This window comes from Pygoscelis adeliae, unplaced genomic scaffold (assembly GCF_000699105.1).
Source record: "Pygoscelis adeliae isolate BGI_AS28 unplaced genomic scaffold, ASM69910v1 Scaffold95, whole genome shotgun sequence".
NCBI classification, from domain to species: Eukaryota; Metazoa; Chordata; class Aves; order Sphenisciformes; family Spheniscidae; genus Pygoscelis; species Pygoscelis adeliae.
Window position 1 is genome coordinate 2,084,849 of NW_008824869.1, and position 13,097 is coordinate 2,097,945.

The 13,097-nt window shown below is 36.7% G+C and overlaps 1 protein-coding gene across 1 annotated transcript; it reads right to left on the reverse strand.

Annotated features, from left to right (window-relative positions):
* Positions 1-676: 676 nt before the first annotated feature.
* TRIP13 (thyroid hormone receptor interactor 13) lies at positions 677-12,923 on the reverse strand. The gene is made up of 13 exons (XM_009324485.1): positions 12,832-12,923; positions 11,059-11,224; positions 10,631-10,757; positions 9,313-9,368; positions 8,095-8,185; positions 6,499-6,571; positions 5,442-5,505; positions 5,102-5,188; positions 4,182-4,288; positions 2,981-3,134; positions 2,684-2,796; positions 1,333-1,402; positions 677-772 (listed from the first exon to the last, which is right to left on the reverse strand). Exons 1-13 carry the CDS (start codon positions 12,921-12,923, stop codon positions 677-679), a joined length of 1,296 nt encoding a protein of 431 aa, XP_009322760.1.
* Positions 12,924-13,097: the final 174 nt, after the last annotated feature.

Genomic DNA, 13,097 nt, shown 5'->3' on the forward strand with positions numbered 1-13,097 from the left:
ATTTCCTACACATTGTAGTTACTCTTTAGTGAGAAAACATGGTCCACTTTAGTTCACGTCCTTGCAACAACACAAAAAAGTAGTATCACAAAATACAATTAAGTAATCTCTTGATTTTAAGCTTTCGAATCTGATGTAATTAAAAAAAGTAATACTTGATTATTAGATTTCAAGACAAAGAGATGTCAGTATAAACGGTCTGGGCCATCACCGAGCACTTCGAATCCTTCCAGTTTCATGCTTGTTATTTCAGAAGCAATAACAAATAGTGCTTTTATGGCAGAAGTATCAGATCCAAAGACTGAACTTCTGTTGCTATTAAAAATATAAAAGAAATCAGAAGTATAAAAACTGATGTACAGATAGGAAGTTAGTGATTAAGAAATAAGGAACAGAAGTCTGCCCACTTAAATAACTGCAAAAGATGAAAACTGACTTTTAGCAAGAATTTTTTACAATCCTCTTATTGACATTTGAAATAAAGCTTTTGAAAAATATGCTGTAAAATTTCTTAATTGTTTATTAATGAACGTTTTGAAAAACTAGATTAGGCATTCCAGGTTTTTTTAAGGTGTTGACAATCTATTTTACAGATGCATAGAAGTTGCACAGTTTGTATGAAAAAATATGTAGTTTTCAGTGTTAACAATACAAACAACTATAAAACAGTAGAGTATCACACACAGTCTGCAAGTTTCTTTCTTTCTTCAAATTGTTTATCTACTGCAAGTGAAAGAGCCTGAAGAAACGTTGTCATTGTAACACTGGGGGACTGAAAGTAAGAGAACATTTTGTTAGACACACTACAGCAATAGGCATACATAATATTTTACATACAAATCACAGTATTTAGAAGAGAAATATTTGACTTCTGTGTTACAAAATTTTCAAAATGCTACAAAACATAAAACTGTAGGTTTATTTTAAACCAGCTTGCATAGTAAAGTCAAAGTCAAGCTATGCAAAGTCTTGAGTCAATCACTATTACCATGGATTTGCTGCAAAAAAAGGTTTTTAACAAATTAGTATTATTTATAAAGTGGCAGAGGATTTTCTTTTAGCAAGAAATTACCAGAGAACCAATATCAATATTCTGTCACAACATTTAATTAAAAGTAGAATGCTGTTGGACAGGTCAATCCCACCCGTCTTCTTCAACCTTATTTTAAATTATGGGCAGCACAAAATCGTTTCAGTCTACAAAGCTGCAGAAACAGTGCAATTTAGATTAAAAGGGGGATTTAGGCCAAATCTTTTACTTCAGGCAGTGTCCAAATGTCTTCCCACCTGTCTCAAAACAAAACCAAAATAAAATGAATAGAATAAACTTACTTGAATATAAAGTGCATGTGCTAGGAAAGGAAGTTTTCTCAGGACCCGGCCACTAAGACCTTCACTTCTTCTATAGTAAAACAGAGACAAGTGCTGCTTAAATGCTAAATATCCACTGTTAAAGGATTAACTTTCCTTTTTCTGTGATTCTCCCATAAGTTGCTCTAAAAAAACTCAAATCACAATTCAGCAGGTCACTTGCAGCATGTTTAGCAGAAGCAGGAAGTGAACAGACAACTGCAGCCTATGGGAGGCTATACAGTAGAGAAAAGCAAGCAAGGGTACAGAAAGAGCATAGTCACATTTGCCCGCCAAAGCTTACATCATGCCCTTCACATCACTGTGCCATATCTCATGAATCTGGGGGAACGTCTACACTGAAAGGGTATGGTACAGACATAACCTTCCATCCACTCTTGGAAGGACTTGCAAATTTTGTTTTGAAGGCTGGACCTCACAGCTACTGCCTATCTCCTCCTTTCCACCATTTACAGCTTCCTTTACCTCACCTACTTGATATATGTTTCTGTCTCCTCCAAGCACTACTCTGTGTATGTAGAACCCAAACCTCTATGCCTGGAAAAACTTACTTGCTTTTATTCCACTCCTCACTGATTAAGGTTGCATATTTCAGAAACAGAAGGAAAACACACTTTCCTGACTTTATGAATGTTATTTTATTTTGTTCCATAGGGACCAGCACTTTGGAAAAAAATATTGTTTGATATTGTGAATATAATTTTTATTGTTTCAAGAATTGTTATGCTGCAGTGAAAGACTCTTTGCTCCACTAGCATACTCAGCAAATCATAACACACTCCATTTACACTTCACTCCTTTCCCCTTTGCTTCTGTCCACTTGTATCTCCATGCTAAAAACTGATTTAGTAGATTGCAAGACATTCCCAGACACTTTCTTAGCAGGAACTATGGCCATGCTATTTCCGCTAAACTGTATTACAATTCACAATAACCACTGAAACCTAAGGCATCTCACTAATCCAGCCAGCAATTTGTCAAGAAGACTTCAAAGGACAGAGCAGAAACCAGAAGCAGTACTAAGCCAAGCCAGATCTGAGACTACGAAAAGTTGGCAAATCTTGATCACTTCCACTTTTTGTACCCTAGTGGTTTTGCACTAACCCTAACAGAAAAAAATCAAGATGTTTCAGAACTCTAGCTGTTATGAAATTCAATTACTTTTATACATCATTCATTCCATAACTCATTATATATACACAGATATACATGTGTATACACACATATATACACGTGTATACATATATGTGTATGTATACATATGTGTATATATGTGTGTATATATCTAAAATGTAGAATTTCAGAATCTTACCTTGAGATTTCTTTTAGTACAAGGCTTAATCTTGACACATTATTTTCTATGAAGCCTATCATCTCTAGCTCTCTGAGTGTCAGGAGCTGTTGTCGAGGATATATTATTTGACACTAGAAAGAAGAGTTATACACTGTTGTATGAAAAACTTAAATACATTCAAAATTAAATTCAACAGTAAGAGTGGAAATACAGAGAAGGAATGAAATTTGTGTATTTTTATTATTTAGCAAGTACGATTAAAATGTCAAATTTACTAAAATAGGACATTTTACAGTCTTGCTTTCAAAATATTACCTTCATTAGTTCTTCCAAGCAAGAAAGATATATTCTAAATATTGCTGCAGTGGATGGAGGTCCAATGTATTGCTTTATGTCAGCCCTGTCTACAAAGGCCATGTCAATTTTCTCCGTAATATTTGATGTAGTCAGGATAACTACATTGGGATACCTTCAAGATAAAAGCAGATTTTTAGGTCACATGTACAAGAATTATCTCCTTTTGCGACGGGCAAATTGATGCCTTCCTTCTTATAACTCAAGCCATTTCATGCAATAAGCAGTCGCATCATTCTTGTCAGCCAGCAATGACATTAAATGATCTGAAGCTCTTGGCCAGTTATCAACAATCTATTTCCGTGCATAGTCTCTTTCTTTCAGCTGTTTCTCAAGCATCCATAGTTTCTCTAACCCTAGATTACATTAACTATCTAGAGCCTACTGGCATAGTTTCTGCCACAAAAAAAAGATAGATTATGAAAAGACGACTCATAAATTTGAACATTTAATCTACATGTTTTCCATTTCAATTCAGGAGAAAGTACATAGTTTAACTGGCAATGTGACACATTCTAACCGCGGATGACATTAGAGCGAGCTTAAAAGAGAAGTAACATCTTCTCGCTCTAAGAAATATTGAAAGAACATTCTTAACCATAGCCATTTTTAGATTAAGCCTGTGAACTTTTGTGTATGAATAAGCCACTTACCTTTAATTAGCCACAAGACAGGGCCAAATACTAGGGCACCTTTCTTTCTGTGAACAGAGCCAAGTACGCCCAATAAAGGGCAGGGAAGTGGCAGGAATAAAACAAGAGATGGTATGCTGCACTAAATCCAGCACACAAAGCGGACCAAGCATCATTAATGATTGCTTCTAAACTATGTGTTTTGCAAGTCTGTTTTAGATTGACATCCAGAAGCTGTAAATAATGAACGAATTCTTTGTTGATCTTATTTTTTGTCTCTCCAAGCAGATATCATGACCATCTGTCCTGTATCTCTCCCCAGCTTTAAAGGAAGTATACCGTCTGTAGATTTGATTGTTCACTCAGTTACATGCAAAATATTCTGTTGGATTACTCTTTTCACAATTAGCACCATAACAAAGAATAGTTCACTAACCAATTTGGTTTAGTATTCCAAGTAGGAATTAAGATTTAGCAGGAACCCTGAAATTGTCCATTACCTTTTGCTGTTGCAATAATATGAGTTTTACCTTTTAATCTGATCTATTTGTGTCAGTACAGCATTCACCACACGAATAGCATCTGAAGGCTCTGTGCCTGCCTTGAAGGCACTGCGGGCTGCTGTGAGGCTTTCCACCTACAAAAAAAACAACCAACCAACAAAAACAAAAAACTCCACCGAACACCAGAAAAAGCCATAAAAGATTGCACATTTGGAGTGCTGGCAGCAAGCAAATAACCCAGACAATACACCTTCAGATCCTTGTGTCTGGTATCTAAAACTTCATCTTAAAAATCTTTTGTTAAGTACGAATTTACAGGGAGAGGGAAAGGAATGTCAAGGAAGCAAAGTGTATGAGTGAAATTCCTGTTTAGACAGCAGAACGGAGGCTGGTTTTCATTTCAATTAAATTTCAGGGGCAGCAGGGACACACAGACCCGACACCCCCCACCCCCAAATAATGAATACATTAAATTTAGAATGAGCTTCCCCATAGGAACTCCAATATAACAAAACTAATAAGGTACATACTTACTAAGTTGCATATGTATGCAAGTCTGAAGAGAATCTAGACAATGAACTGAACCATAATAATGCTTTTTAGAGCTTTACAACATACATAAGAGCACAATTAATACAAATGTAGGCTACTTTGAAGTTTAAAACAATACTCCACTTGTAAACACAGAGCAGCAAGGGAAGTTCCACCAAGAAAGGTTTCGCTTCATTTTCAACTGGAATTTGCCTGCTAAATCATACTGTGTTCCTCCCAAATCTCTCAAATCTGCAGCAGTCAAGATTAAAATTCACTCTTCTGCACAAAGTTACATAACTTAGAAAAAAGGCATAAAGATACTTTTGTTGTTCTTTACAAATGAACATTATCACAGTTCCCTCCCATCAATTTACTTTCTGCTAAATTTTACACCAATGCTATTAGAATCATACCTCATCAATCAGTACAAATACAAGAGCATCTTTGTCATCAATTAACTCTTGAATCTTCTGGAACATCTTGGTTACAAGCTTGCCACTCTAGAAAGACACCATATGCATATGTTTAACTATTTCCTTATCACACAACTTTCCAAGCCTTACCATATTTAAAGATGGAAATACCTGTTTTTTAAAGTAACTTTCTAATATAGCTTCTATTTAAGTGTTCTCAAACACATTAATTATGCTGAGTAATCTTTGGTGCACACACTTATTTTATGAAACAAGCTCAACAGAAACAGTGTAATTACTAAAACACAAAGTTTACTTAATGAGCTACATCAATACATACCTCAGAAAACCATTTCGAGAAAAGGCTATGGCTGTTTATCTCAATTAACTGTCCATACCTATACCTAAAGTATAAAAGGAAAAAGAAGTATCAACTCTATTGTAAATAAAAGTCAGTGATATCATTAACTTCCGTAAGACTCATTCCCTCCATTTCAACCCTGGAATTCTGTGAATTAGGACTTTAAATTACTTACTTTTCAAAACATAATACCTGTTTGGAGTTTAATTGTCATTTCCAGAAACGTGCCTCACTAGAATTCTTTATATTAAATTGCTATCAGAATTCCTTCATTAGAACAGGTGCTATTTAAGTATAGTTTAAGTACCAGTTACCATGCTAATGGCCTTATTCTTCTGTTCGTGTAAGACTTTGTTCAGTATAGAAAGAACGCATATAAAAGCATGAAGCTTATTTTCATAGCTCTGCATGTATATCCTTAGGACAAAATATCTCAACCACACATTATATAGCCCATGTTTATCACAAATTCAGCTTGGGCTAGAGTCAGATCACTGCAATAATTACACATTAATGTTACACCTAGTATTTTATGTAACTTTTTTTTATATAGATTTGTGAAATTGCTGTGAAGTTTAAGGCTAACTCTTATTACTTGTCTGATATACAGACTGACCTCTGCAGACTGTGGCATTCAGACAATCCAAGTACAAAATAGATTGGGCACAAAGTCACTACCTATTAAAAACAGGCTTTCTTGAACATGAAGATACAAATAGCAGGCTCGATACTCTGTGATGCTTTGCCCTTTAATATTCATTGAAGTACAATGTGAGCACAAACAAATTACTATCGCCACTGGAATTAGTTTTACATACCTGGGCACAAATAATTATGCATTTTAAAAGGCATTAAAATATCTTAACCAGTCTCTCTATCAGATCAATTTTATTGCTAGCCAGGTGCACTATAAAAGAGCTATGAATGTTAGCACTTGGCACCAGTTACTTGAAATCAAATACTAAATATCTTTGGGCTACTAAAAAAGAACAATTAACAATAGTAAACTAAGGTAAAAACTTCCAAAAATGATCACCTGTACGACAGTCGAATTGTCAGCTTCTGAGCCAATGCTTTACAGAGAGAGGTTTTCCCAGTTCCAGGAGGGCCTGGTTTGAAATCAAATCCATAGATTACACAGAATCTGCATCAGATTGTTAATGACATGTAACATCCTTTTAACTACTGTATTTCATTACAGCACTAATTGTAGAATAAAAACACAGCAGACAATGATAGTGAACACCAGGGTATTTTGAAAAGATTGCTTACTTCACTACAGTCCTAGAGCTGAGCTTTGAATTTATGTAATTTTCAATTATTAGCATAGTTAGTGTAATAGTTTGTATGCAGACACCATAAAGTTAAAATACTCAACAGTCACAGAAGCAAAGTGTATCACCCTAGCAGGGCTTATGCTTATTAGCATTCTCAAAAATCAGTGCTATGTTTAAACTTATATCTTCCTGAAACGTACTCTTCTAACATGCAAAACAGAAACACATCATGCCCAGTTTGATCAGCTGTCCACTTCCCAGACATCTTTACCTTGGGGCAACCCAGAGCATCTTAGGAAGTACGCTCTGGGACAAACCTTTTGGATCTGGCTTGACACCCTATGGAAAAGCCACACAGACTTTCTCCAAACAGACAAGTACAAGCATAGTTAAACAGAGTATGAATGTAGGGAAGATGATGTGTGGGTGCTAAAGGAGCTGATAACATCAACCAGATGACAGTACTTTCATTCAAAGCCAGTACTGCCATTATAGCATAAATGTATTTTGCACTACAACAGTTGTAGATTGCCCAGTATTAACTTCTTTGTGATCACAATAAGGAGCTCATTACTAAAATTAAATATATCTATCATATTGTAAGTAGTCTGAAATAGTTTTACAAACAAAAACATCCTGCAGCTTCTAAACTGATAAATAGTTATAACTTAAGAATAATTAACACTCATAACAAACATTTCCACTATGACCTTTTATTTTTGAATACCAGTCTTTATGACAAAATTGTAATTAATCAATAGCAAGCTGCGTTTTGCAAGAAAATGGATTCAGCTGATGTTAATCTCATTTATGGTATAGCCTCCACAGTAATCTAGGACTGATTGAAGATTATGGCTTCACTGAAATAGTAATAACTAAATTAGTGAGAGTACTGCCTTCATACTTGGCAACAGAACACACAGTGTTAATAACACAACACAGATTGATTTCCCAGTTTCCTCAAAAGTTTTTATAAAGCCATAACTAACAATTTTTTTAATACTGCAATAGAACTGTAACTAATATATGGCTCCTAATGTCCTCAGTATCTGCATTATTTTTGCACTTTATACAAAGAAAGCAATAATATCACTTAAAAATGAAAATTAAAAAAAAAACATTGTCCCTGTATTATACATTATAGAATTTAAATTCCTGCAAAACATAGTACATGTGAACATTGATTTGATTCTGACATTACATTTCATCTAAATTTGTATTATAGAGAGAACACTTCTCTGCTGCTTTTGGATCATCTAATTTCACTACACAGAAGTGCAATACAAGTTTTTCCAGAAGGAAAGTATAAACAGATGGCCAATGAATCTACTTGGATTAAGACAGATCATTTTTACCATGCAGCAAAACAACTCTGTTCCATGATATCAGGTTGCTGTCAACATTTTTGTCAGAAAATAGTAACGTTGTCGTCACATAATCAAGTAACTAATTGAAGAGAAGAAAAAGAGAAACACAAATTAGAGACATATCAGCAAATACAACTACAAAGAGAAGCAATCTCCTAATTACGTCTATTGTGTACTCTTCACAAAAAAAAAATTGGGCTCATGTCTTTTAGTCATAGGCAAATTTTCTTTCTGCAAAGGTTGGAAATTCATTTCCTTCCTGCCCTCAGGAAAAAGAATAGCATGTACTGGGCACAAATAGAGTTCCAGAACTTTTACATGAATAAATGAAATGCTTTAAGAAAGTGAGATTATTTTCATTTTCCATCGTCCCACTTACAATGTGTCTTTAAAACACAAGCTGCCCAAGCACAGAGAGTCAAAGACTCAAATTCCAGGTCCTGTTTAGATGTTGTACAGCTATACGTTTGTTCAGTTTGTTGTAGTCCACCCACCAAACAAAGCATTTCCTGTCACATTTTAGTTCCTTTCTACTGAAGCATTTGTATCAGCGACTGCAAGGAATTTGTAGATTGGTTATCCTTCCAAATAAGGGAATTTGCACGTACTTCCCTGAATGCTTGCTTCTAAAAATAATTCTACTTCATTTTAGAATTATCTAGAATTAGAAAAACATGCAATTAATGAGCCTTAAAACAAGGTGCAGTATTTTAATAAAGTGAATTTCTACCCTGTTCTACAGAATATTCATTGTTTTTTTCACGCAGGCTGATGACTATATCTAAAGAAAAAGCGAAAATCTTCTGAGAAGTTTTAAGTTGCTACCAAAACAACACCTCCAGCTGTTATACTTCTGATTTCTGTAAAATAAACCAATGCATATGAAGAAATTCTTCATAATTTGTGGCATGAGCATCACTGAACCCAGTTTCACAGGGAAACTGAGACGTTTTGCAAAGCTGATTTCACAGGCGTACATATTGATATACGTCCGAGATATGATGTTTAATCTCAAAATGTCAACTCTGCCTTCTTTTGTTAAGTGTACATCAGAGAAGTATGTAATTATCAAAAATTATATAAAGATTTTTTGAGCTGGTGATTTCCAAATAAATTCTCCATGGGATGCAGCAAACTTCAAATAGGCTACATTTCAACTCTTACTTCTCCTCAAGCAATTTTAATTGTTATTCATTTTCAACTTACGTGTGATTTTACTTCAGTGTCATATATAAGACTTTCCCAAAGGCCATGGAATTCAGCTGCAAAAGCAATGTATTATATACTTGTTTAGGATAAATCCACCTGGGAACTTGTAATCTACCATTGCAGCACAAAGCAGTTTTCAAATAATCCTTAATTTTAGTTGAGAATAAAGAACAGACATACGAGAGCAATTAAAATATATGGAAAAAAACATGAGAGTTATTTTTCTCAAAATGCAAACACTACTTTCTAACAGACAAATTCAGCAGTTTCACAACTTCTGTTTCCTTAAATAATTGCAAGGAGAAATTAATCTTCTTAATTTCTTAACATGAAAGAAAAAATATCATTCTTTCCACTCTCAATAGGGGATGGACCTACATTTCCCCAGGATAGAGAGCTATGAAAAGTTGGGGTGGGAGGAGGGTTCTGAGCCAAATTTTATCATTCAGCTTTTTTTTTTTTTTTTTTTTTAAACATCAGCATGTAGAGGACAAAAAAAAGCATGTAGCTGAATACCGCATAAAAAACTAAAGTTGTGATTTGGGTATCAATCTTTTCTAGCACTTAGTTTCTAGCTTTGAGCAAAAAAAAGCAAAAAAGACTGAACAATTATAAAACACAGGAATAATGTCGAAGTATCAGACTGAACTCTTCCCAAAGAGAAATATAATGGATAGTTAGGTTTTTCACAACATGGAAAGAGCAAGAAACAGCTCAGAATCAGTCTCTTTGAGCTTAAGCTCACACCTGTACTTCTCTTTCCAGGCACAGAATCAAACTTCCCCAAGCGCAAGATAGTAACAGGCACGCCACGCTCTATTGCGGAGCAAAGCCTTATTCGTCTTTTCAGAAGACACTCTGAGGACTCTAAATCTTTTTAGTTTGTTTGTTTGTTCCAAATATAAGAGCAGCACTGTCTTGGGGGCTGGAAGCCAGCAGTGGGCTCTGGAAAATGAATGTTTAAACTGATGAGTTTCTTGTGGGTCTCCAAATAAAAATTTGGAATGCAGCTTGTGGGGTTAAAAATGTGCATGCTTCTGATTATGACTATACATTTTATTCCACAAGACCAGTTACTATCACCCATCCACAAGTATTACAGAAATAAATGACGTGTTGTGGAATCACCTGTAGTAGTTCAGTCAAAACCATAAAGAAGAAAGTCCAAATATATTGGTTCCATCAACAAAGGACAAAGTTAAACAATATATACAAATAATACCTTTAACAGGTAACCCTATAAACACTTTTAGCCTTTCCAAGTTTTTCTTTCAGTGTAATTGCTCTAGACATCCCAGAAATATCACATGGGTACCTGCTGGTAGCACCCAGTGGTTAGCTGCAATGATATCCTCATTCTCTTCTAGGTTTTCAGAGCTTGGTCCTTCTTCATTCAGATGAAAAATATGAAGAGAAAGACTGCTTTTGCTCAAGTCAATAGGCTAGAATGGACATAAAAAGACTTTTAATGCATTGTATTTCTCATTCAAAGCTAATTATAAGAAAGTTACAGTTCTCAGCTGGCACTCAGTTTTGAAGCCTACTACTTCTCTTTCAGACCTTACTAAGGGGTGTAGGCCTAAAAGCTTAGCCACCTTTTCCTGGTTATACCAGTCGGCCTAATAAAAGATTCTACATTGTCCTACAGACCTCGTCTTGCTTATGCCCTCAGGCTGTCACTAGTCTACCTACAACTAGTTCACAGGCATATGAACAGAGCTGTACATTCTTGACTGTGAATACCTGTCTGTCTTTCAGTTTCAGCTCCGTATCCACAATTGACACAGACTGGACATTGCTGTTAAGGAAACTATCATCAAACTCTGTCCACTTGTAATCACCAAACACGATGTTGTGTCTGTTCAACAGCTTTAAGATACTCATCCTGATATCTTCTTTCTTGGCCACACTAACAAGAAAGAAAGAGCATTATTTATGGCATTGACATTTATAGGAAGTATGAACTAATATCAGTGCTTTATTTCATACACTAAGCCTACATAGAAGACAGCTTCCATCTCTCAAAAAAAACCCCCAAAACAAAACAATCCCACAAACCACCCCCAAAAAAACAACCCACACAAAAAACACCAAAACCCACTCAACCCCCCCATAACATTCTGCAGAAAAAAACTCTATCAAATTCAGTTCGTTTGCAAAAGCAACAAGTGTGATACTTGTTTTTAATTTGTGCAGTAAAAGACACAAGCCAAAGAATACTATTTGCTCTGTTTGCAGTCGTATCAGAGGACATGGAATGACACAGCTAGATTTCATGAATGGAAATCAGTTATGCAATCTGACTGTGTTTCACTAGGAAAACCAGGAAAACTCATAGCCAAGTTACTAGACTGAATTTGGTACTTAGCTTGGAAGCTCTATTATGCTTTTACGTCTGAGGACAGCTGATACCTCAGGATGGGGATATGCTATCAGGAGAATTCCAGTAGAAGAGACAAAAACTACAGGAAAAGCAATACCATTTTAAGATTTCAGAAAGGCTTTAACTTAATTTTGCAATTTCAGTGATACATCCCCAGTGCAAATTCCCAGTTCCTTGTCTTTTAAGTCTGACAAAAAGAGAGCAGTGGATATTTTGCACCTTGACTTTAGCAACACCTTGGACACACTCTTCCATAGTATCCAGATAGCCAAATCAGTAAGATAAGGACTGGACAAATGGACAACAAAATGGCTGGACTGTCCAGCTCGAAGGGTTGTGATTAGTAGTACAAACACTAAGCAGAGTTGCCAGTAAGTCAGGCAGGGAAAGGTGGGGTGGTGCTGTCAATATTGTGAACAACACTGTTTTTACATCTTCATTTATACTCTGGACAATGGGATGGAAAGCAGCTGCAGCAAGTTTACGAATAACACCAAAGCAGGGAGAGCTGCCAATAGACTATTGGCAGGGGGGCCACTCAGAGGGACCTCTGCAGGTTGGAGATACGGTTTGACAGGAACCTCTTGAAGTTCAACAAAAGTAAATGTGAAATCCTGTCTCTCCACCTACTGCCCAGACAACAGTACAGACCAGAGGCCAACTGGATGAAAAGCAGTTTCGCAGAAAAGGACACAGGGGTACTGGTGGACAAGCTGGCAATGAGTCAGCAGTGTGCCCCTGCTACAAATAAAGCCAACCTTATTTTAGGCTGCGCTAGCAAGAGTGCAAACGTTAGGGAAAGTGATTCTTTCCATCTACTGGCTGTTTGTGAGACCACACCTGGAGTACTGTGTGCAGGTTTGGGCTCCGCTCTACAAGAGACAACAATATACTGGAGCAAGCCCAGAATATGGCCACCCACTTGATTATGAGACTGGATCACATGATGCACAACGAGAAGCTGAGAGAAATGGGTTCGTTCGACCTTAGGAAGACACACCTGCGTGGAAACTCATGGGAGAATATAGAGAAGGCAGAGCAGAGTGCTGTGCACTTGTCTGCAAGAGCACACAGCACAAGGACAAAAGGCAACAGGCACAAGTTGCGGCAAGTAAAGTTCTGATCAGAGAGACCTGCTTGACTTCTGATGAACTTCCACATGTATTTGAACGTTGTCACACACGTTTGGCAGCGCTTGCTTCAAGTCCCCGGCGGCTTCATCCATCCTTCTCGCTCCTAGGGGGAAAGCAACACCAAGGAGAAGGAGGGCTTTCAGCAACCGCTGCACGCCAACGGCACAACCGGTCCTGCCCGGCACGAGAGACACCGCGCCCCGCCCACGTGCACCCCGCCCAGCGCGGGGACCGGCACTTCCCTCCCCTCCTCGGGAGAGGGCGAC